The sequence below is a fragment of the Pseudozyma hubeiensis genome (genome assembly GCF_000403515.1).
Source record: "Pseudozyma hubeiensis SY62 DNA, scaffold: PHS21, whole genome shotgun sequence".
In the NCBI taxonomy this organism is placed as follows: domain Eukaryota; kingdom Fungi; phylum Basidiomycota; class Ustilaginomycetes; order Ustilaginales; family Ustilaginaceae; genus Pseudozyma; species Pseudozyma hubeiensis.
The window spans coordinates 123,589-145,457 of NW_012133803.1; the positions used below are offsets into that span (position 1 = coordinate 123,589).

A 21,869-nucleotide genomic window follows, 5' to 3' on the forward strand; every position below is an offset into this window, starting at 1 on the left:
AGCGCCGAACGCAGCGCTCATGGCCATCACCACGAAGGCCAATCCGACCATGCTCTCCCCTCGACCACTCGCTAGTGCACCATTGCTGCTCGCACCGAACGCCAAGCTAGGCAGACCATTGCTCGCCGTCCCCGCCGCCGTACTACCACCACTCCCCCCCGTCGAACTTCCACCTCTCACGGTGCTAGTAGGTGCCGTAGCAGTAACCACGACTGTACTTCCGCCAAAGTTTCCCGATCCACCTCCGCTGTTACCACTGTTTCCACTGCTACCGCTGTTTCCACTACCGCTGTTGCCGGAGGAAGAGCCTTGGGTGTTTACAGGGCCGATTTCGAACGTAGACGTCTGCTGAAGCGTCTGAAACGCGTACGAGGTGGACGTAGCAAGTGGAGAGACGTTGAACGTTCCAGCGGCATTCGTCGTTCCACCTTGGTTCTGGATGGCTGGGTTGAACTGCGTTGTCGACACCGTAATCGTCGAACCGTCCGCCGAAACGGAGGAAACCAAAGCGAGAGCGAGAAGCATCACTGCTGTTGCTCGTGTTGACACCATTATTGAAGCAAAGAATGTGCGGAAGGGAAATGATGATGGATTAGGTGTTGAAGGATAGAGATGGTGGGAAGTGGCACAAGTGCGGTAGAAAACCTGGAGTTGAAGGCAAACTCGCCTCCTATGCAACCGACGAATTCAAAGTAAATCCCCGCGGCTCGGTTGCATCACCCAAACGCACTCTCGCTGCGCCGACACCCTCTTGCAGATCGTCTGAGTTTCAGCCGTCTTTTAACGCCCAACTCTCCCAAATGCGGGGCAAAATCATTTCCACACACCGTCCCTGCGTGAAAAAATAGACACCAAATCGTGTTGGCGTAGAAATCTACCCGATCTTACATTTATCCCGATCTCCTTTACGCTCTACTCGGAGCTCACGAACCTCCTGCCTTGCAGTCGCACACACAGCTACGAAAACAGCAAGCAAACCACACGATAGCGCTGCTGATAACATCGGGTCCAAAGAACATTTATAAAGACAGGAGCCGTTCTACTACGACGAACCGTCGCAGAACAAAAGAAGTAGTAGACACATTGTTTGTTTTGGTATCCAGCGGGGAAGGGGGAACGTAGTCAAGTAGGTTTCGGCGGCTTCACTGACCGAAAAGGTAGACAAAGCTTCCACGAGGTCGATCCCTGATCGGCATGAGCTCGTACCTAAGCGCCTCGAGCTGGACAAAGAACCCAGACCTAATGAAGGGAGAGCAGAACAGCGGGATCACCGCCAAGAAGAACGCGTGCAGCATCAACACCGACGCCCACGTCGGGATCTTTTCGTTGAGGTGCGGGTAGGTACGCTTGAACCAGGTGGAGATCACCGTGGCGAAACCGTTGGCGATGAAGAAGAGGAAGTTTTCACCGTTGGCGAATCCAAGCGTCCAGTAGGTGATGTGCTCGTGGAAGATGCCGCTCATGGCAAACGTGACGATGGCAGCGACGGCCTTGGGGAAGAAGGATGACTTTTTGGCGGGAGGTGCACCACCGCGGGCGTTGCCGTTAGCCTTGCCAGCGGGCTCTTTAGCGTTCTTGCGCTTTCGCAGCTCGGCATCACCGCCGTTGACGGACGAGAGAGGCTTGAGGCCCGAAGTGTTGCGCTTGCGACCTCCGTTGGAGTGAGCGTGATCGTCTTCGCCCGAAGTGTGGCCGGCGTCGGTCTCCGAGAGGCCGTCCATGTGGGAACGCCTGGCAACCGCGGCCTGAGCAGCAGCCTTCTTCTTTCGCAGCGACGTCTTGCTCTTTCCGCCGCCGAACACTACACGGTGGAGCACGGTGGCGATGGCACGGTTCCAGTGACTCCAGAAGAGGCGGATGTTGGTGGTGCCGAGCGGGTTCTCAAACATGTCGGCCATCTCGACATTGATGAGGATACCGAACGCCTTGAGCAGACCGTCGCCGAAGAGGGCAAGCGCCATGAGGATGCAGACGCCGAGAGCGTCGCAGTAGCAGTGGTACGCGAGCTGGCTCATGTTGCGCGTCAGCTCGTACGGAGGGATAAAGTAGAGCGCACCAAACATGGCGATGGCCTCGACGGCCACCTTGGGCATGCCCTTGAGGTTCTCGATCCTGGCGTTCCTCTCGTAGCCCTCTTCGGCGGTGCGTTCGGCGATCTCGTCGAGCTCCTTGGGGAAGGTCCAGAGCTGAGCAAAGAAGCGCGCAAATGACCACGCCTTGACCTCTTCGACGGTGCGGATGTGGAAGATGTCCCAGACGAGCAGACACGTGCGGAAACCGAGGGCGGGGCGCCAAAAGTCGAGAAGCATGACGCCGGATCGGCCGGTGACCATGGGCCAGGCGAGAAGCGAGGCGATGAGACTGAGGATGGAGAACCACTTGCCCACCTGCGACTTGATGGCGATGTTGTGGTACATAAAGTAGGCTGCGATGGTAGAGCCGATGAGGAAGGAGAGCATTCGGATGGACATGATGCCCGCAGTCTGGAGCGGATAGGGAGGCACATCGTACTCTACCACCTTGTAGCCCAGCTTGCGGAAGGTGTCGAGCACCGGGTCCGAGGGGAGCAGCTTGAAGCCGAGCTTGGAGTGGGTGGATTTACCGGCGAGGCCGGCGAAGAATTCGGACGCCTTGTCTTGAAGCGTCATGATGGGACCGTATCTGAAGTTAGGATGGTGGTGGACAAGCAGCGTCGAGCAGGTGCGATCATGTCCTTTGCTTTATAAAGAGAGGAAGGACTGATGCAGCTCAAGTGCGGCTCATCCGCCCTTCTCCACAAAAAAGAAATCCTAATCGATGTTCTCAAGACGGGGCCCAAACGCAGTCTTGCCGAATCCCATCCTGGAGGCAGCAGCAGCAGCCGCCGCCGCCGCCGTCCGCTGCGAAGAAATCGCGCTCTCCGCAAAACAAAATCCAACGGGAAAATCCTCGAGTGTGCTCAGTTTGAGCGATGAAGTCACCGCGACTCCGGTTTCTGGTGTTTGCACGTTAGCGTGAAAGCTGCTTCAACGTTGCTCTCGCAGGCACTCGTTTTGTGGTTTGCGTTCGAAATGTGACAGCCGCTGCAGCTTGGCGCCAATGAAAGTTTTCGCTTGCCATCCGATTCTCTCCTTGTGTCGTCGGCCTGCTCGGCTTGGCACCCTCGCATCGTTCCGGCTGGCGGGTATGCCGAGCTGCACGATGCACCCTGCAAACCCACGCCGATACGTTCTTTGGCGTGCACAGCAAACAGCTGCTACACCGATTGCCAACTCCTGTCTCGGAAAGGGCCCGCTCTTTGCTCGTTTGTTTCGCACTCTACCAGAGTCGGAGCTCAAGCCGTGCTGGATTCACCGTCCGAAACCATATTAGAAGAGAACAGCTAGCACGACGAGAACACCAGAGCTTGGTTGGCAGAGTTTCCCCATTTTTGCGAGCCTGACTCGCTTAGCGCCTCAGTTTTCGTTGAGCTCTAAATCGTCACGCTGACATCAGAGTCGGGTTGGCAAACACAGCTCCTCGTGACGTGAATCTTGAGTTCTGGGCTTCCGCTCGTCCTCGTCATCTCCATCTCGCTGTGTTCCTGATACTGTTACAACTGAGTCGATACATGCAAGACCCGCACGGCCCACCCTGTCCGAGTTCAGTAACGTCTCCCGGACAATCAGTCAGACGAAAAAGGTCGGGCGACGACCGCGATCATCTTTGCGCTTTGCTATTCCGGACCTTGCGACGGATCTGCAACCAGGTTCGATGCAAGCTCTGCAGTTTGCAGAAGCACACACCGGTCAAATACGAACCGTGACGCCGACGCTTTCAATCCGTGTCGGCTCACATGGCAAGCGTGTAGCAGCCGCAAACGCCACGACGAAGCGCACAGCTTGAGGGAGGGAGGGAGGGGAGCCGCCCCGTCGAATTCTATCGGTTGGGTGGTAACCTACCTCGTTAGAGACTGCGCTGCTGTGTCCGTCTGACTCCGGGATTTGGGAACAGGTTCCTGTTCGGATCGAAGCGTCGGACCATCGATCGAAATTCCATGCCAGAATGACCCCCGATCTATGCGGATCCAGATTGGTTTTCCCCCACATTTCGACATTTTGGAAGCCGAGTTGATTGCCGAAACAGCCAAAATGTTCCAACGTCGAGTCTTCTGTTTTCGCTCTGGTCCCACCATCATCACAGAGGTGATCATCAGCCATGCTGCCAAGAATACCAGTCGCCTTCCGAGCCGTTGCTGGCAGAGCTGGCTCTTCCGGCACTCGGATCGTGCGGTCATGTTCAGCCTCACACCCTCGTTTCTCATCATCGACACCGACCTCTACACCACCCCCGCTGCTCAAGCTCGAGAATGCGCTCTTCAAGAACCTCAATCCACCGACAACCCCCCTTCAATGGACCGTCAACGATTTCGCCACCGAAGAATGCTGGGCCATCATCGCTCCCGCCTCCGAACAAGGCGGTGCTGTGCGTCGCGAACTGATCGACATTCTCTCCGGTCGACTTCGTCCTCGCCGCCACCCGGATAATCTCCAACATCCACCCGTCCATCCATTTCTCTTCGATCCATCCCAACCTGAAGCACATCCTCGCTCTTCCAGCCAAGCAATCAAACACGTCTCGTTTGCCACCAAGATGGGCTCTTCTTCTACCTCCGGCAGCTCCGACTTTACCAACTACTCTGCGCGCTACGGTGCCATTCGAGACGAAGACCGCATCACGCTGTACGAGCGTCTGATGGATCTGCTCGACTGTCCCGTCGGACTCGTCGCTGCGACCAAACTCATCCCCGACCCATTCGATCCTCCTGACACCCCACACCAGGTAGGTCGATTCAAGTACAAGTCCGAACACGAACGTCAAGCGGCGCTCACCAAAGCTCAATCCGCCGACAAGATCATCAAACGCATGGCTCCTCTGCTGCTCATCACCGACGAGCTCCTGCATCGACCGGTGATAGCGCTTTCCAATGGTCAGACCAGACGCGCGCGCATCCTGAGCAGCCTCATCACGGGCGCCGAGCTGGTGGTGCTCGAAGAACCGTTTTCCGGGATCGATGTGGGAACCAGAAGCAGGTTGAGCGATCTGTTTGCTAGATTGCATGGTGGGAGGAGACCGAGGTTGGTGTTGGTGTTGAGGGAGCAGGATGCTGTGCCGGAGATGGTGACGCATCTGTTGAAAGTGGATGATAATGGAAAAATTATCTGGATCGGACCAAGACCGACATCCATCAACGACATGGCGACATCGGAAGCGCAGTCGAAGCAAGGAGGATACGAACTCGTCAAATCCAACTCGCTCTCGTCCATCGGTACCGGCGACACCACCTCTCCTCCGCTCATCCACCTCTCCTCCGTCTCCATCCAGTACGGCGACAAACTTGTGCTCGATTCCGTCAACCTCTCGCTCCACCCTGCGACGCGTCTCGTCCTGGCAGGCGACAACGGTTCGGGCAAAACCACGCTGCTGGCGCTACTGCTCGGTGACCATCCGAAATCCTTTTCTTTCCCTTCGACCGCTCTTTCGCTCTTCTCGCATTCGCGCGATCACCCTTCCAACGCACGAACGCTGCTCAACCGTCGAATCGGGCACCTCTCGCCCGAGCTCTTCAACGCGTTCCCGCGCAAACCGCTCTCCTCCGGCGGGCTCACGGTGGGAGAAGTCGTCGCTTCTGGCTTCGAAAACGTCTTTGCTCGGCGAAAATACACTTCCTCGCAAAAGCAAAGAGTGTATTCTCTGCTGAAGATGTTTTCGGATCTGATCAAGTCGCCTCAGGGAGCATCGCTGATGCGAGAGGATAGCGATGTTGCGAGTCTTTCCGATCGAGCATTCTCGGGTCTCAGTCATGGAAGTCAAGCAGTAGTGCTGTTTTTGCGCGCGGTGGTGGGGAATCCAAAGGTGTTGGTGTTGGACGAACCGTTTCAAGGGATGGACAAGAGACAGGTGCACAGGACCAGAGAGTTTCTCGATTTCCCCGAACGATTTCCCATCGGCGAAGGAGAGGTGGAAAGGGCAGAAGATTTGGAGGAGAGGAAGAGGATGGCGGTGGTACTGGTGAGTCACTACGAGTCGGAGTGGCCGATCAGCTTTGGCGAGTTTCTCAGGCTGAGCGATGGCAAAGTCGTCGAACAGTTCTAGAACAGCAGCGCGCAAGATGGTGCAACATAGACTGTTGATTGCTGGTGAAGGGATGGTCTCGCTGTTTGTCGAGCTAAGCCTTGCCCGAACTCTCGAACAAATCAAAAAACCTTTTGCACACCTTGCCAAACTCGTCCATGCCACCTTCGTACACCTCTGGCAGAGGATCCTTCTCCAGGTGCTTGCTCCAGTACTCGACCTGAGGGTCTCTCGCCCAGCTGTTGACGTTGATCTTGTACGCACCCCTCTTTGTGCAATCCCTGAACAGCTCGTCCTTCAAATCATCCGTGCCGTGGAGCACGATGTACGCGTTGCTCCGCGTTCCCGGTCCTACGGTCTTCTGCAGCTCTTCGAGTAGATCCAGCCTGAACTGCGGTTCGTTGACATAGCGTCCGTGAATGTTTCCGATGCTCGGAGCCAACATCTGCGCACCCAGCTCCGTCAAGAACCTCTCCGCCTTCTCCGGTTTGGTCAGCATGCCTTCCTCGATCACCCTCACCCCGGCCTCACCCCCTGCCAGTCTACCCAATTCGACCTCGACCGCCATACCGAGCTTGTTCGCCCGCTCCACGTAGGGTTTGGCCATGGCGATGTTTTCTTCGTCGGTATCGAAGTGAGAGCAGTCGATCATGATCGAGTCGAGCGCAACGCCTTGTTCGGCCCAATCGAGCGCCCGGGTGATATCTTCGTCCGAGGCAGCGTGGTCGAGGTGAACAGAGATGGGCACAGAGGCAGAGTGACACGTGTCCAGACAGAACTGCAGGAAGGGTTTACCGAATTGCGCCATGGTCACGGGAAAGAGTTGGCAGAGCGCAGGGGAGCGCGAAGCTTCAGCAGCTCGAACGAGCGCGATGACGGATTGCGCATCGTAGCACGATTGCGCGTTGATGGCGTACTTGCCCTCGTGGGCGGCGTGGAGGATGCGCAGCGTGAGGTTGTTCGTGTGATCGACCGGCATGATGGACAGTGGAAAAACAAAAGATGGATGGTTGAGAAGAAGAAAGCGGATTGCCTGCGAGGTTTGAAGTGGCCTTTTAAGGAAGAAGTGTACGACGGTTGATGGAGGACGACACCGATCTTCTCCCCCACACGACGGCTCGCACAGACGTACACGCTCTGCTGAGTGGGAGTGCCACAGCACGACGTCTTCTCCCACCCCCGCACAATTTTCCGCTCTCTTTCTCCTCCCCCACACTCATTTTCGTTGACGCGCTACGGACCGGCAAACCAAGTGAAATTCTCGCCGAGAAAATCGCCGTTTCTTGTTTTGTCCGCACACTCCCAAGAGTGGCGGGTATCCGTCCATCCCACACGAGTGACCGTGACATCCGGCGTCCATTCTTCACGCTCACTCCACAGCTTTTCGGGCAGCATTCGTGATCTCGGCGCAAAGTCGATGGTGAGGAGTGCAGTTCCACCTACCGATCTGGTTGCCCGATTCGATCTGGATTGACCGTCCATATACTTTACGCGAGGTGGAATTGCATAACCCGCGGTTCTCCGCCTCCACCTGAATTCCTTCGACGTCATTTTGTATCCCATCAGCTCTTCCCTACACCATCTCTGTTCCCCCCCGCTATTGTCTTCCATACCACATCTTCGAGTCTGTCGCGAGCGTGACCATCATGCCACCCAAGAAGACCACCAGCAAGAGCGCCTCCGCAACCGACTCTGCACCACGTCGCTCGACTCGCAAGACAAAATCCTCCACCTCCTCCTCCACCACAACCCCGGCATCCAAAACCTCGAAACCGCAACCTACCAAATCCACCTCCAAGTCCACCCACGGTAGCAAGCACGACACCACCGACCCACCCGCCAAACACAACGCTTCCCCCACCAACCTGCCGTCCACCAACCAGAATGTGACGTGGAAAGCCATGCCAGGTTGGGTTCAGGGACACGTAGTCGAAATCCTCACCAGCGACAAAACCGTCGAGGGAAAGAGTGTCAAGGCGAGCAAGGAGGATCCTCGCATCGTACTCAAGTCGCACGGACCGAGTGGGAAGATCGCTGTACACAAGGCATCCGCTGTCTGGTTCGATTGATGCAATTTCTAAAGATATACCCTCTCTTACGCTCCTTCATGACGTTTTACCTTCCACGTCCTGACCACGCCATCCGCACCGGCACTGGCAAACTCCGCGTCGCTCAACCACGTCACCGCCTGCGCCCCGTTCGCATGCGCATTCTTCACCGCAATGTTCTTCATCGGCTTCTTGACGCTCCACACGTACACGTGCGTATCCAGACTCGCCGACACCGCGTGCGTTCCATCCGGCGAAAAGCGAATATCGTTGATACGGGCAGAGTGGAACACCCAGTGCGCGATCTTGAGCGAGCGTGTCGCCAGGTCGTACACCTGAATCTTGCCGCTCGATTCGCCAGCTGCGAGCAGCGACAGTTGCGGGTCGAAGGCGAGCGCCGTGACTGCAGATCGGTTGTTCGTCAATGTAGCGGTCTCCTTGAGCGAGCCGGAGGAGTGGGTGTAGAGGTAGACTTTGCCGTCTTCGGCTCCGACGGCGACGTGCGATGCATCGGCAGAGATGGTGGCGGATGAGGGGGTGTAGGTGGTGGCGTGGTGGGTCTTTTTGCCGTTGTCGATGATGTCGATTCCTTGCGCACCGGCGATGACGACAACGCCGCTCGTGGATGCTGCGCTGCCCTTGGGTTGGCTCGAGGTGGCTATGGCGGCACCGGCGTACTTGCCGTCCGAGATCTTGCGCACCGAGTCGTCCATGCTCGCCACAAACACGCCGTCGCGTGTCGCGTGAACACCCAGCACCGCCGCGCTCAAGCTCTCGCCTCCGACCACCGGCTTGCACACTCCATCGGGCGACCACGACAGCACGCGCCCGTCGTAGCTGCCACCCACCAGCGTCCTCCCGTCTTCTGCGACGTCCAGAGATCGCACACCGAAGCTCTTGCACGCGCCGTACAGCTTGTCGACTTTGCCGCTGTCCACCTCGATGACGTTGAGCGTCCCCGCAAAGTTGAGCGAGACGATTCGGCTGCCGGCCCACACGATGCCCACCTGCTGATCGTCCACCTTCTGGCTGCTCTGACCGTTCAAGTCGTGCGATGCAACCAACTTTTCGGCGGCAATGTCCCACACTTTGACGAAACCATCTGCACCTGCAGTCGCAATATTTTTGCTGTCGGGCGAAAAGTCGACGGCAAAGATGGTTCCAGAGTGACCGCCGGAGGCTTTGGCAGAGAGCTCGATGACAGTATCGCCGGTCTTGCCGTCGTAGACAAAGACCTTGCTGTCGGAACCGACCGAGACAAAGTGGTCGCCGTTGGGCGCGTAGGCGACATCCTGAACGAAGCGTGTGTGGGTGGCGATGGTCTTGTTGTACTTGTACGGAGCGCCGTGGTAGAACACGAGGTTGTTGTCGTCTCCCGCAGTGACGGCACGGAAGGGGCGGTCTTTACGGATCGCGACTGCATTGATCTGCCTGCTGTGGCCCGTAACCTCGCCTACGCTCGAGCCGCTGTCGAAGGAAAAGGCATGACCGAACCTCTCTCGTCCATCTCCGACGGCGATGATGCGCTTCGACTCGCCATCCCACGCGAGATCGTTGATGCGGCCTGCGATGACCTTGACCTCGTTCTTGATGATCTGCTCGTCACCGACCAGGTCCCACACGCGCACGTTTCCGGCTTGATCCGCTGATGCACAGTAGAAGCCGGTGGGCGAGATGCGTGCTACGGTGGTAGGCTGCGTGTGTTGCGAGTAGGCGATGGCCGGCTTGGATGGATCGGTGATGGAACGGATGAAGACGGTACGGTTCTGGCAGTAGACCACCTTTTCGCCCTTCGGATCCACCGAGAGCTTGGTGGATTGAGCGCGAGTGGTGGCAGGATTGCCCGGTAGCAGATTCAGCAGTGTCGCCGACATGGTGTGCTGCGGTGAGGAGGAAAGAAGAGACGACAGACAGCGGATGATGGTGATGAGCCAAGAGGATCACAGCAGCATGGGAGGGGGCTGTGCTTGTTGAGCTGCGATGTGCCGTCACGCAGCCACGCGGCACAGCCGACAGACACCAGTTCGGTGATTCCGAGAAGATCAACACCGCAACACGTCCGTGCGGCGTCGCCAGTTTTCCTCTGAGTCTGTGTGTGATTTTCGCCAGCAAACATTCACTTGACATTTGCGCTGAGTCGCCATCCTCATCCACAACTCTCACACCACATTCCAGACCGACTCTCGATCAGTCTGCTAGGGACAGTATGACTTCATTCATATCACGGTACAGAGGCCGCTACAGCCACACCATCTGTGCTAACGGCAAACAGTCGCCGGGCCCTCGACTAGACCGCGTGATCACTCTTCTGAGGGTCAAAACCCGTCGTGGGAAAGCGTCCGACGTCATGCTCGAGGCAACCTTGACAGGAGATGGTCGGTCGTTATTGATAGCTTGTTTATCACAGAAGCCATGATGGAGAGGATGCTGCAGATGCAGGACCGCTAGGTCACGTCAGAGCATGAGCTTCTTGCTCAAAAATGAAATCCCCCAACGTCGATGACAACCGCCCTTCATCTTTCCGCTCAACTCCCACTCGCCAAGCCTTGAGCCGGTAGCCCTGGACTACAGTACCACTTGCGTGTCATTCAGTGTCTGTCGTGGTCAGCCTCACGATAAGGTGCGTCTCGGTTTGCCTGGACCCTCCCGCATCTTTCCTCGTCACTACCTCTTTCCACCTGTCGCTCCTCGGACCGACTCGCTGAGGCTGACAAACTTCGCCAACTCAAGCACACATTCATACAACCACTCACTACAAGCTATATTTTGAGGCGCCGCAACCGCGATGAGGACCCTTTGGATCTTTGCGGGCGTCTATATCCTTACCTCTGCAGTCGCTTGTCAGCCGCTGCGGAACGCCAAGGGCGAGCTCGAGCTGAGCAGACGCTCCGTCCGCACGCCGTCCAGCCTCCATGACAAGCCCCCCCGGCAAGCTTTCTCCAAAGTCAGACGTGTGAGTATCTGCTTGGCACCTCTCGCTGGATGCGGACACCCTTCTGACCAATGTCTCTGTCTTTGCTCCCCAATCCTCATGGCCTCAACAGAGATATTCAGGCTTGACTTCCGCCACCGAAGATGTATCGGAGTTCATTTCTCGAATCACGAATCGTGTCCGAGGTAGCAAGACCATTGCAGAAACAAACGAAACGAAACTCCCGTTCCCTGATGGTGAAACGTCCTTTCAGCCCAGTCCTGCTAAAACATTAGACCTGAGCCATGGTCGCCCTCAGCCCATTCGACGCCCCGTTGCTTTTGGCGGCAACGAGGCCGGCTACTTCGCAGATCTGGATCGAGATCACTTAGACCTCAAGCGATACGAGCGACTTCCGCTTGTGTCCAGCCTTGTCGATCAGTCTGCTTCGAGGCAGGTAGATCATGCTGCAGACGTCATGATGCAGGCCGGAGCCAAAAAGCAAACCCACCTGTGGAACGATCCGAAACAACGTCCAAAAGTGATGATCGGCGTGGCTGCTAGCGCTACAATTGCCCTGCTCTTGGCTCAGAACATTCGACAGAACCAGGAAACAACCCAAAATCTCAATGCGGCTTTGGCAAGCTCGCAGGCACAGCAGCAACAAGCGGCACAGCAGGCAGTGTCCGACAATGTGGCTCGCGCAGCATCTGGGTCCCCTCGAAGCGCTCGTCTCCGACGTCGACGCTTGGACTTTTCCTCGGACGATCACGCGAGCGGCCCTGAACACGCGTCGCAACCGGTCCAGCATGTCCATCTACAGAAGCGCTTCGATCCTATTCGGAGTGCACGAGAGTATTGGCAAAGGATGTCGCTAGTCCAAGGCTATCGAAACTCCATGGCAGCGCTCCGAAATCTCCCTGAAGACACCAAAGGTCTCATCGCCAAGTACGCTATCGGCGCCGCAGCCATGCTCACCACCGGCTTCGCTCTGCTCTACTGTTACTACAAGGGTCGTCTGCAAACTCAGCCTGCAAGCGCTCCCGAAGGTTCGCCAGATTTTTTCGACTCCATGCCTCCAGACTACCTTCCACCTCCCACTCATCCTCGCAACCAGACCAACCATAACAGTCTACAGAAGCGGATAGCTGATCCTCAGAAAGAGCACTTCGTTGCTTCATCGCCTCCATCGGGCAGAGATGCGGTCAAAGACAGGCAGAGGGTGCAGATCAACAAGCGATTGGTCTCGCCGGCGGCACAGACCATCGCAATGGAGAATGAGATGTCTCTTGGATCGCCGCACAGAACCCTCGAGAATGTGCATCCGGACGTTCGACAAACGATGGATCTGTCCGAAAAAGTGCTCAGAGAAAAAGGTCCGTTAGCCTTGTTGACGCTGAGCGTTGCCCTCACCGCCTTGCTCACGATTGAACTCAAGCGCCTCGTTCATATCTATCAAGAGGAGACAAAGGAATCATCAATGCAGCCCTCTAATAAGCTCAGACATCTCGGCCAACTGCAAGCCCAGGACACGACCCAAGCCTTGGCCGGAGCTCATGACCAGGTGAATGTCGCCTCAATGCGGCGCCTCGTCAAGCGCATGGCTCCGATCGAAGAGGCCAATGAGGAGGGCACTATGACCGGCACCACGCCAGCTTTGGTCTCCCTTGATAGCTCAGCTCAGCAATCGCATCCCGTCGCTCCACGAGCTCTCGACAGGGCAGACGAGGCCATGCTGAAATGGGGACCAATCGCAATCTCTGCAATCGTGTTGGCCGGTCTTGCCTTTATCGGCTTCGAGTCTTACAAAATCCACCAGTATCAGCACGAACGGGCCAGCAAGAACGATAGAAGCTCGGCAAACAAGGTGCCGTCGACGCCTGAGGAGCTGGTTAAGCGATCTGCTCTCAACGAACTGCAAGAAATGTTCGCAGAATCAACGTCCTCGCATGCACAAGAAAGCTCTCCGTATCGACACCTCTCTAAGCGCATGGCACCTGCGCAGCTCGCTGCTGAGACCGCTGATACGCCATCTGCCAGTGTAGATGCTCCATCTGCTGAAGACCAGCTCCATCCTCGCACTCGACTGCTTGTCGCGCTGTCCAGAGAGAGTCTCAAAAAGACTCCCATTGCGGCGGTAACTTTGGTAGCCACTGCATTCGCAGTAACTGCAGCCGCTGCTGTTCAGTACATCCGCCACCACCATCACAACTGGAAGAGCGGCGAAGAGCCCAACCTCCATTCCGAAACATCGATGACCCACAATGAGCTTGTCAAAAGATTTCGATCGGAGCTTCAGAGGTTGCAAGACCCGTCGAGCCCAAGAGGTCAGGTGGAATCCTCAGGAGAGCACCTGTCCAAGCGCATGTTCCAGATGAATCAGCTGCCGCCGATGGGTCATCGTGCGAATCTCGAACAGCAGATGGCCTCCGCCACGGTGGTACCTATCGAGGGCGAAGAGCCAGCTGCGGTTGTACACGCGACGAGACACATCAGTCCTGAGACCATGGCCATCTTTGGTATCGTCGGTGTGGTTGCGACCAGTGCCGGGATCGGGGGACTGTACACGCTGTTCCACCACGATTTCGACAAAGCAGAAGACACGCAGCATGCTATGACATCTTCAGCTGGTCGCAAGCCCATCAGACGTGAGGCAGATAATCATTCTCTACCTCAAACGCAGCAGCATCGTCGAGTCGACTTGCATCGGCGCGGCCTGTTCCTGCCTGGAACGGAAGACATCATCGAGGATGCCAAGTTTATGTTACGGGGTGCCCGACGAGAAAGGGTCGGGCCTGAGGTGCGACGTCTCGGCGGCGGCAATGATGTGCAGCAGAGGCAGCCGTGGATGCTGGTTCTCACTCTCATGGGGCTGGCAACGGTTGTTGTCCCTCTCGCTGCTGCCGGGTGGTCGTGGGAAAGGAGCAGAGCGCGACGACAGGTCGAGTCGCTCGAACAAAGCGAAGGCGACGCGGACAAGCAGCCAGCTGACACTGTGGAGAAGAAGCAGGTGAGGACATCCCACTTGAGGAGATCCCACTTGGGCAAGCGCAACGTTCCCTTGTCGGGTGTCACTGACGCCATCATCGAGGAGATGAGATTGCTACCTCGGATTCGTGGTCGACGGCCCAATCGTCCTTCACCTTCCATTAGGCGCGAAACTCTTCGTCATCGACAGGGAGAGCTCCTCGCCCTCGGCATTGCTGTGACTGCAGCAGGGGCATCCGGTTTGACCTGGTTGCTGCCGCATAAAAGTCACGAAGAGGTCGTCAAGCAATGGGAAGAGGAGATGCAGCGTCGCGTGCGCGCCGATCAAATCACACACCACAAAGGGCTCTACAAACGTGCTTTGACGTTCGCGGACGTCAAACTAGCCTCGGAAGAAGCCACACTGGCCGTTCGAATGACAATTCAGAGGTGGCGTCGCGCCATCCTTCGCCGTCGATTCGGTCGTCGACCGGCGCTCCCGGTCCAGTACCTTGGCGCCGACCGACGAGAGCAACCCGGACGCATAGCATGGAAGACGCTTGCAGGCGAGGTTGGACCGGCCATCATTGGAGCAGCTCTCGGAGGGACCGCCGCATGGTATCTTCACCCCAAGATACTCGCAGCCGAGGAGAGGATCGCACGCAAGCGTCGTGAAAAGGCACAAGCTGCTGCCTTGACCGAAGAGCTACGGATCCAGAGGGAGATGGAACAGCAAGGTCCGATCTCCAGTCTTCCAGTCCAAAATCCTGCCGGATCACCTTTGTCGAGGCGTTCCATTACCCAAATGACAGAAAGGGTCAAGCTCGCCATGGACGACATCCAGAGTTATGCCTCTTCAAGACCACTAAGCCCTATGGAAACCGAAGCTCGAGCGAAAAGGACGCGCCAGTACGCTGTGGCTGGAGTGTCGATGGCTGCGATGGAAGCCATCAAGACATATCTGCTGTACGCGCTCATCAAGTCGCGTGTCGAGAAAAAGGAGCGAAAGCGTATACAGGACGAGTGGCGACAGCAGCAAACGCAGGCACAGCAAGAGCCGCAACCGCAGCAGATGCAATCGTCCCGAAATGGTCCCTTCGTCAAGCGAGACCGAAACCCTTCCGCACCACGCCTCACAACGGAGAGACGTGCGCTTCGCAAGCGAACTGACGTTGTACCAGTGGCAGAAGATCAGATGGCAGCGACTCGAGAAGCGGACATTGATCCACGATTCCTGCAGAGAATCCGAGAGGGCAAATTGCTGGCCAAGGACCTTGTCATTCTCGGAGCGGCGATAGCGGCCACGATCGGTCTGACCTGCGGTGTCGCATACCTGGTGGACAAGAAAGATTTGCAGCTTGACACAGCACAGCCGCACCCCAACTTCAACATGCACGCGATTCGAGGCCCCGAGACCGCGAGATACTCCTCACATGTGGTCAAACGCGCTAATGTTTTGCCAGTGGCGGAAGTCGAGATGGCGGCAACTCAAGAAGCGGACATCGATCCCCGGTTCCTCGAGAGGATCCGGAGAGGAACATTGTTGGCTCAAGACATCGCCGTTTTTGGAGCGGTGGCCGCGGTTTCATTTGGGTTCTCATTCGGCCTTGCGAATCTTCTCAACAGAAAAGATCGGAAGCAGGATGTCGAACAGCCACACACAGAGCATTCCTCGCAGAGCAAAGGCAAGCTAGATAAACGAGCCGACGTCCAGCCAGTGGAGGGGATCGAGATGGCGGGGGCTCGAGAAGCGGATACCGATCCTCGAGTTGAGCAGAGACTGCTAGTCACGAGGAACGTCGTGGCACTCGCAACCTTGTTCGCGACTCTGTTCGCGGTCGCAGTTGGTATCACCTACTGGACCATGAATCACGGCAAGCCAGATAAAGTTCCTCCACCTGACACTGGAAGAGGACACGGACTGCCTGGACCGTTGCGACGCAAACGAGCGCTCGCCGACGACACCGATCAGAGGGCTGAGCTTGCAACTTTGCTCGAGAAACGTGCTCAAGTCAGTCCATTGACCGAATATACGATGCGAAATTCGCAAGAGACACGCGTGGAGCCTCGATTTTTGGAGACGATGCCCAGACTTCGAGGAATCGACTATGGCGATGCACTGTTGATGATGTGGGGAGCAGTGGCCGTTATGGCCGGGCCCATCACCTTACTGGTGAAGGAGCATCAGGAACGGAAGGCGGAGAAGGAACGGGAGGAAAGAAGGGCTCGAGCTCATTTACCGCCCGCGGAAGCACCCATGAGTCAACGCAACCCAGCAACGCAGGCGGCGATGGACCAAAACCGACACACGAAACGTGCTGATGTGGTTCCGGCACTGGAGGCAGCAGAAATTGACGCTGGAGCGAAAGGACGCCTCCGCTCAGGCCACAAAGATCTTGCCAAGGGCGCTGCGATCCTTCTCTCGATCTTTGGCATCGGCGGGATCGTGTCGATCGCGCTCGCACTGAAAGAGCGAGATCAGAATTCCAGGGCAAAGCATGGTGACCGTTCACTTCACAAGCGAGCGGGTGTGGTGCCGGGGGAGGAGGGAATGGAGGCGGTGGCCATAGAAGCGGATCACGATCCTCGTGCTCAAGAGGCTAGGCGGAGGGCATGGCAGACCACGAAGACGATTGGCGTGGTTACGGCGGCGATGGCGATAATTCTCGGAAGCGTGGGTGGGGCAGCGTACGAGATCAGCAAGCACCTGCCTCAAAAGAATGCCACCGAGGCGTATGCTCCGCTGCCTCACATCAACAGCCAGCAGATGCGTAGAAGTGCCGAGGTTGCTTCCGTGATGTTGATTGGCGAGAGCAGGACGCCGCATGATCCTGAGGTCGAAAGGAATTCTCTCACGACACCGATAGCAGCTCCGGACGTTGTCGCGATTAACGCAGAAGCCTCGACTACTGGTATCGAGCGTGACCATCGGCTGCACAAGCGGGCTGATCCTGAGCCCGCGGCAGAAGTCGAAATGGCAGCTGGCGACCGTGTCAGGGTGGATGATCTACAGGCTGACCCCGAGGCTGCAAGGCAGGCCACCTGGCGGTTTGGAGCTCGCATTGCTGCATACGCTGCAACAACGCTGGCGGTGATCAGCACCGGCGCTGGATACGTATACTACACTTTGAAAAAAGGTATGAAGGGTGCCCATACGGACCAACCGAATGGTCGGGTCTTCAACGGTGACGAAGACTTGCTGCCCCCTCCGAAGCATCTGAGCGACACTCGCAGGATCGAACGTCGAGATCTTTCGAAGATTGCATCGATTGGGGCCAAAATGGCTGGTAGCGATGCGCACTCACAGCAAAACCACAAGAACATTGTCGAACGCGCCAACGCGGAGCCGAATGTCCCGATGGGTGCGCTGGTGATGCGCGTATTCCGTCAGTTCGCCATCGACTCGAAACGAGCTGGATACTCTCCCTCTGCCTCGTCATCGTCCTCTTCCTCTTCTGCTCAACGTCCTCAGCCTGCAATTCCGGCCAAGGACGACTCAGAGACCCGTGGAGCCGCTGAAGATCCAGGCTTGCGCCAACTGGAAGCCGCTGTCGCTCGAGACCTCCTCATCGATCGAGAGCACGGTCGTCGTCAGCGCAGCACGCAGCAGCGAACGCTCGCGAAACGCGAGACGTATCTTCCCAATCAATCGCGTATGCCCGCAGCCATCATCGGCATCGTCGCTCTGGTGGTACTGTACAAGGTCAAGAACCGGGTCGATGATCGTCAGCACGACGCTAGCTCGTCGTATCTTGCCGCGACCTCGTTTGGAGAACGACGTCCTCTGCAGCAGGATGCGAACGGGGGCATGTCTGAGCAGTAACGTCGCACCAACTTCACAGCACCGTCTGATAGTCAGTCTCGCTATACTTGATCCGTAGCATTCGCGCCTTTTGCCTCGACCTGCTTCTTCCAGCGATAGAAGAGCGAGAGAGAATATAAGCCGAGAGTTTCTACGTACGTGAGGGATAGCGAGGGCGGTATGTCTAAGTGAAATGTAGGGTTGTGCAGTAGTAGGAAAATCGCTCAGCTGTCAAATTTCGCGGGTTTTCGGGTGGGTTGCCGACGACTGATAAACGGAAGCTCGACCGAGAGTGCGTGTGCGGGGGGTTCGGGAAATTTGGAAGATAACGGGGGAAGATTTTGGCCTTGGCTGCACGCGGTGCGTGTGTTGGTTCTGGCGAGGCGAACCAGCGTTTGCTTTGACTTTGCATCTCCATCGAGCCTTTCCTGCTTCTGCATTGCGAGCTTGTACGTTCTCTTTCCGGTAAGTTCGCCGTCGTCTTTGCTTCCCTACTATCACCATCGAACACTCCGATCTGACGAAGTATGGCGCCTGTAGCTTCCAACCCGCATTCTTCGACCGTTACCATGGCAGGTTCAGGGATATCGGTGTGCATTGTCAACCCGAACAGCTCGACACTCATTACCGAGTCGCTGGCTAGCTCGCTCACGCCGTTTACGCCACCCGGGTGTACACTGTCCTTCGTGACCGGACCGGCGGAGTCACCGTTGACGATTCAGAATGCAGCGGAGATGATCGCTTCGACGCACTATACCTACTCGCACCTCGTCTCGCACTCCCCCTCTTCCAACATATCTCTCTACCCGGCGGACGCCTTCCTCGTAGCGTGCTTTAGCGACCACCCTCTCGCCTCCATCTTGGCTTCATCGGGAAAACCAGCGATCCACCTACTGGAAGCGTCGGTGATTCACGCGCTGAGCTTGGGCGACAAGTTCGGTATCATCACCACTGGTCGTTCCATGCTACCGGACATCACCTCCGGCGTACGCAGAATCATGGGCGGAAACAGCGATCGATTCGTAGGCAGTGTAGCGACAGAACTCGGGGTTGAGGAACTGAAGAGTGGAGCGAGGGAAAAGGTCGAGAGGAAGATGAAGGAGGGCGCAAGGGTGTTGGCTGGGAGGGGGGTGGATGTGGTCGTGCTGGGGTGTGCCGGGATGACGGGTATGGAGGGGCTGGTGAGGGAGGCGTGTGCGGAGGTGGGGTCCAAGGTGAGGGTGGTGGATGGTGCGAAGGCTGGGTTGCAGGTGCTGGCGGGGTTGGCTAGGATGGGATACTAAGGCGCATGGGTGACATGGGTGTGGGCAGGAGGTGAGGGAAGTGAATGGATGGTGCCAACGCATGGCTCGGACTGGGACGACCTGCTGGCAACACACTACCTCTAGATCCGTGTACAACAAACAAGCTCTCTGGCAAAAGCGCAAATCGAGTCGGGTTTACTGTGCTGAACTTGCTCCCCGCCTGGTCTGAAAGGCGAACGAACGGCTCCGGGGCTCGTATCCAACACCTTACTCTTGTGTTTCGCAGGTCAGTTCGCAAATCAGAACCGTCGTAATACCACTTTCTCGCTTCACACAAACTCAACTTTTCCAAGAAGCAAAAGATCTATATCATTCGCTGTCTTCAAGCGCTCCCCAACCCCTGAGGGAACCAGAACACGTCCATCGCATCCAACTCCCCCTTGATCTGCTTCAACCTCTCCACGCCGTCCCCGTAGTACGCCTGGGCCCAACCGCTCAACCTCGCATCCACATAGTTGACATATGCGCCCCACTCTGCCGCTGCATCGCTGTTCTTCGCCGTGTCCACCAACCCATCGAAGGCAGTCCAGACATCCTGCTGTTGGTCTGGGTTGTCGTTGTCCGGAAAACCGTAGCTGTAGAACTGGTAGACGAAGGCTGCGTTGTGGGCGTTGAAGCTGGCGGTGCCGGATTGGGTGGCGGGGTAGCTGAGTGGACCCAAAAAGTCGAAGCTGATGCTGTTGCCCGTGCCGTGCAGACCGGCGATCGAGTTGAGCTGGTCGACGAGCGCGAGGGCGGAGGTGTAGTTGTAGGTGGCGGTGGAGGGTTGGACGAGCGACTTGGCGTAGAACTGCTCGTGATCCTGACCCGGTGACGAGGTGTCGAGCGAGCCCATGATGTCTTCCAACGAATCGAGCCATGAACTGAACGGTTGGACGGTGCTGCTTGCGGGAGCAATACCGGCTTGAGAATGGAATCTGTCGATGAGATCCGAATGGTGTTGTTGCGAGGCGTTGATGTGTTGACCGGAAAGCTGACAAGCGTTACCATCGAAATCCCCGCCTGCTTCACCTGCCACCAACAGCTCCCCACCGAATTCTTTCTCTAAGCCTTCGTCGACGTTGGTGGCGAGAGTCATGTTCTGCAGCGCAACGATGGCTTTGGCGCAGTCCGAGTTGGTCTTGTAGTTGTACGCGTAGTTGATCGTGGTGGTGGGAGCGTCGAGGAGGCTGAAGGTGAAGCGGGTGACGATGCCAAAGTTGTTCGAACCTGCGCCTCTCAACGCCCACCACAGATCGTCCTCCCCGCTATCCTTGCTTACCGTCCTCACGGTACCGTTGACGTCGACCATGTCCATCTCTGTGATCCTGTCCAGCAAGAATCCCCATGCTCGGGTGGGGAATCCGAATCCACCACCCAACGCATGACCCCCCACCCCGACGTACGGACACGTTCCATGCGGCAGTGCGAAACCACCCTGATCGAAGATCGACTGAGCCAGCTTTCCTAACCTCACCCCCGCACCTACGCTCACCGTCTTGCTCCCCGAATCCACGGTCACCTCATTCAGCTGCGAAAGATCTACTACTACCGACCCATCGGCTCCTCCCAACGAGTAGGCCGTGTACGAATGACCGCCCGACTTCGGGGTCAGCTTCTGCGACCCGTTCTCAGCGGCAACGCAGCGGACGATGGAGGACACCTCAGCGGCGGAGGAGGGTACGGCGACGACGTACGGCTTGTAGTCGAACAGCGGGTTGTACGATGAGGAGAGGGTGGTGTAGTTGGAAGAGCTGCTGTAGGAGAGCTCACCGCCGGTGGACGAGAGACATTGTTGCAGAGAAGAGGAGGAGTCCCGGGTGGAGAGGTTCGGGGGTGAGAAGGTGTAGATGGGGAAGGCGCTGGAGAGGGACGCTGCGAGCAGGAGCAGGGTTAGGCTGCGCGTGGTAGGAATCATTGTGGCTGTTAAGCGTGGGAATGATCGGACGTCTTGGGGAGTGATGGCGATAGACGGTCGCTGGAGGAGGTGATTACTTATATTCTCGTTGATGACAACGGGAGGGGACCAAGCGGTGCACCATCCTCGTCACGCTCCCACGTACACCATGCACTCTCACACCGTCTCACGCTGCCACCTCGCACGCCCTTCCTCTCACACCGTTGCATTGTCATCACCGCCAAACCCCACGCCACTTCTACTCTGGTTTGCAGCCCACGATCCCGCCTCCTCTTCCGCTTCCGCCGCCGCACCTCTCCTTGGGGTTCATCCGTCAGCCGAGCGGCGTACGACCAACTCCGACAAAAGAAGCTCTTCCGGGTTTCGTTTCATGCCCGTTTCTCACCCCGCAGCATTCGCGCTTTCTACTCGCCGTGCCGAGGAGGGGTGAAACTTCGTTTAGCGTCCCAGCCAACGGTCGACCGACGACAACCCGGTAGCCAAGGGTCCTCCTTTCCTTTCTCGGTAAAGGCGAATTCGCCGGCCGGTTCGGCGCTTGTTCTCCGACGCCAAAACTGACAGGCGAGCGAAAGAGGCTGGCGTAGGAAGTCCGAGGCGCTGCGCAGCGTGACGTCGTTCTGCGGCGGTGCGAATTTTCTTTTCCCGTCACCGCTTCCATTTATGCCGGTGTAACACTTGTGCGAGAACATGGTGTGGGAGACGGGAAGAATAATCCTGACAAATGGGATCGGGCGGATTTGGAGGAACGGTTTCTTCGCAAGTTTACAACACCAACTCCAGCGGTGGCTAACCTGTTCTTGATCGCCATCATCAACAACCTCGACCATCAATTCCCACATCAGCGCAA

At 57.1% G+C, this 21,869-nt stretch overlaps 8 protein-coding genes across 8 annotated transcripts; 3 read left to right on the top strand and 5 right to left on the bottom strand.

The window, feature by feature from the left end:
- Positions 1–874: 874 nt before the first annotated feature.
- Positions 875–3,148, bottom strand: PHSY_001969 (hypothetical protein; the record flags this gene model as incomplete). The annotated part of the gene is made up of 3 exons (XM_012332595.1): positions 875–957; positions 1,151–2,718; positions 2,961–3,148. The coding sequence occupies 3 exons, from the start codon at positions 3,146–3,148 to the stop codon at positions 875–877; spliced, it is 1,839 nt and encodes a 612-aa protein (XP_012187985.1).
- Positions 3,149–4,176: 1,028 nt separating this feature from the next.
- On the top strand, positions 4,177–6,114 carry PHSY_001970 (hypothetical protein; the record flags this gene model as incomplete). The annotated part of the gene is made up of 1 exon (XM_012332596.1): positions 4,177–6,114. One exon carries the CDS (start codon positions 4,177–4,179, stop codon positions 6,112–6,114), a length of 1,938 nt encoding a protein of 645 aa, XP_012187986.1.
- A 73-nt stretch (positions 6,115–6,187) lies between these two features.
- On the bottom strand, positions 6,188–7,072 carry PHSY_001971 (fructose-bisphosphate aldolase; the record flags this gene model as incomplete). The annotated part of the gene is made up of 1 exon (XM_012332597.1): positions 6,188–7,072. The coding sequence occupies one exon, from the start codon at positions 7,070–7,072 to the stop codon at positions 6,188–6,190; it is 885 nt and encodes a 294-aa protein (XP_012187987.1).
- Positions 7,073–7,739: 667 nt separating this feature from the next.
- On the top strand, positions 7,740–8,162 carry PHSY_001972 (hypothetical protein; the record flags this gene model as incomplete). The annotated part of the gene is made up of 1 exon (XM_012332598.1): positions 7,740–8,162. One exon carries the CDS (start codon positions 7,740–7,742, stop codon positions 8,160–8,162), a length of 423 nt encoding a protein of 140 aa, XP_012187988.1.
- A 26-nt stretch (positions 8,163–8,188) lies between these two features.
- On the bottom strand, positions 8,189–10,015 carry PHSY_001973 (hypothetical protein; the record flags this gene model as incomplete). The annotated part of the gene is made up of 1 exon (XM_012332599.1): positions 8,189–10,015. The coding sequence occupies one exon, from the start codon at positions 10,013–10,015 to the stop codon at positions 8,189–8,191; it is 1,827 nt and encodes a 608-aa protein (XP_012187989.1).
- A 911-nt stretch (positions 10,016–10,926) lies between these two features.
- Positions 10,927–17,842, top strand: PHSY_001974 (hypothetical protein; the record flags this gene model as incomplete). The annotated part of the gene is made up of 2 exons (XM_012332600.1): positions 10,927–11,094; positions 11,186–17,842. 2 exons carry the CDS (start codon positions 10,927–10,929, stop codon positions 17,840–17,842), a joined length of 6,825 nt encoding a protein of 2,274 aa, XP_012187990.1.
- Positions 17,843–19,447: 1,605 nt separating this feature from the next.
- PHSY_001975 (hypothetical protein) lies at positions 19,448–21,022 on the bottom strand (the record flags this gene model as incomplete). The annotated part of the gene is made up of 1 exon (XM_012332601.1): positions 19,448–21,022. One exon carries the CDS (start codon positions 21,020–21,022, stop codon positions 19,448–19,450), a length of 1,575 nt encoding a protein of 524 aa, XP_012187991.1.
- A 404-nt stretch (positions 21,023–21,426) lies between these two features.
- Positions 21,427–21,711, bottom strand: PHSY_001976 (hypothetical protein; the record flags this gene model as incomplete). The annotated part of the gene is made up of 1 exon (XM_012332602.1): positions 21,427–21,711. The coding sequence occupies one exon, from the start codon at positions 21,709–21,711 to the stop codon at positions 21,427–21,429; it is 285 nt and encodes a 94-aa protein (XP_012187992.1).
- Positions 21,712–21,869: the final 158 nt, after the last annotated feature.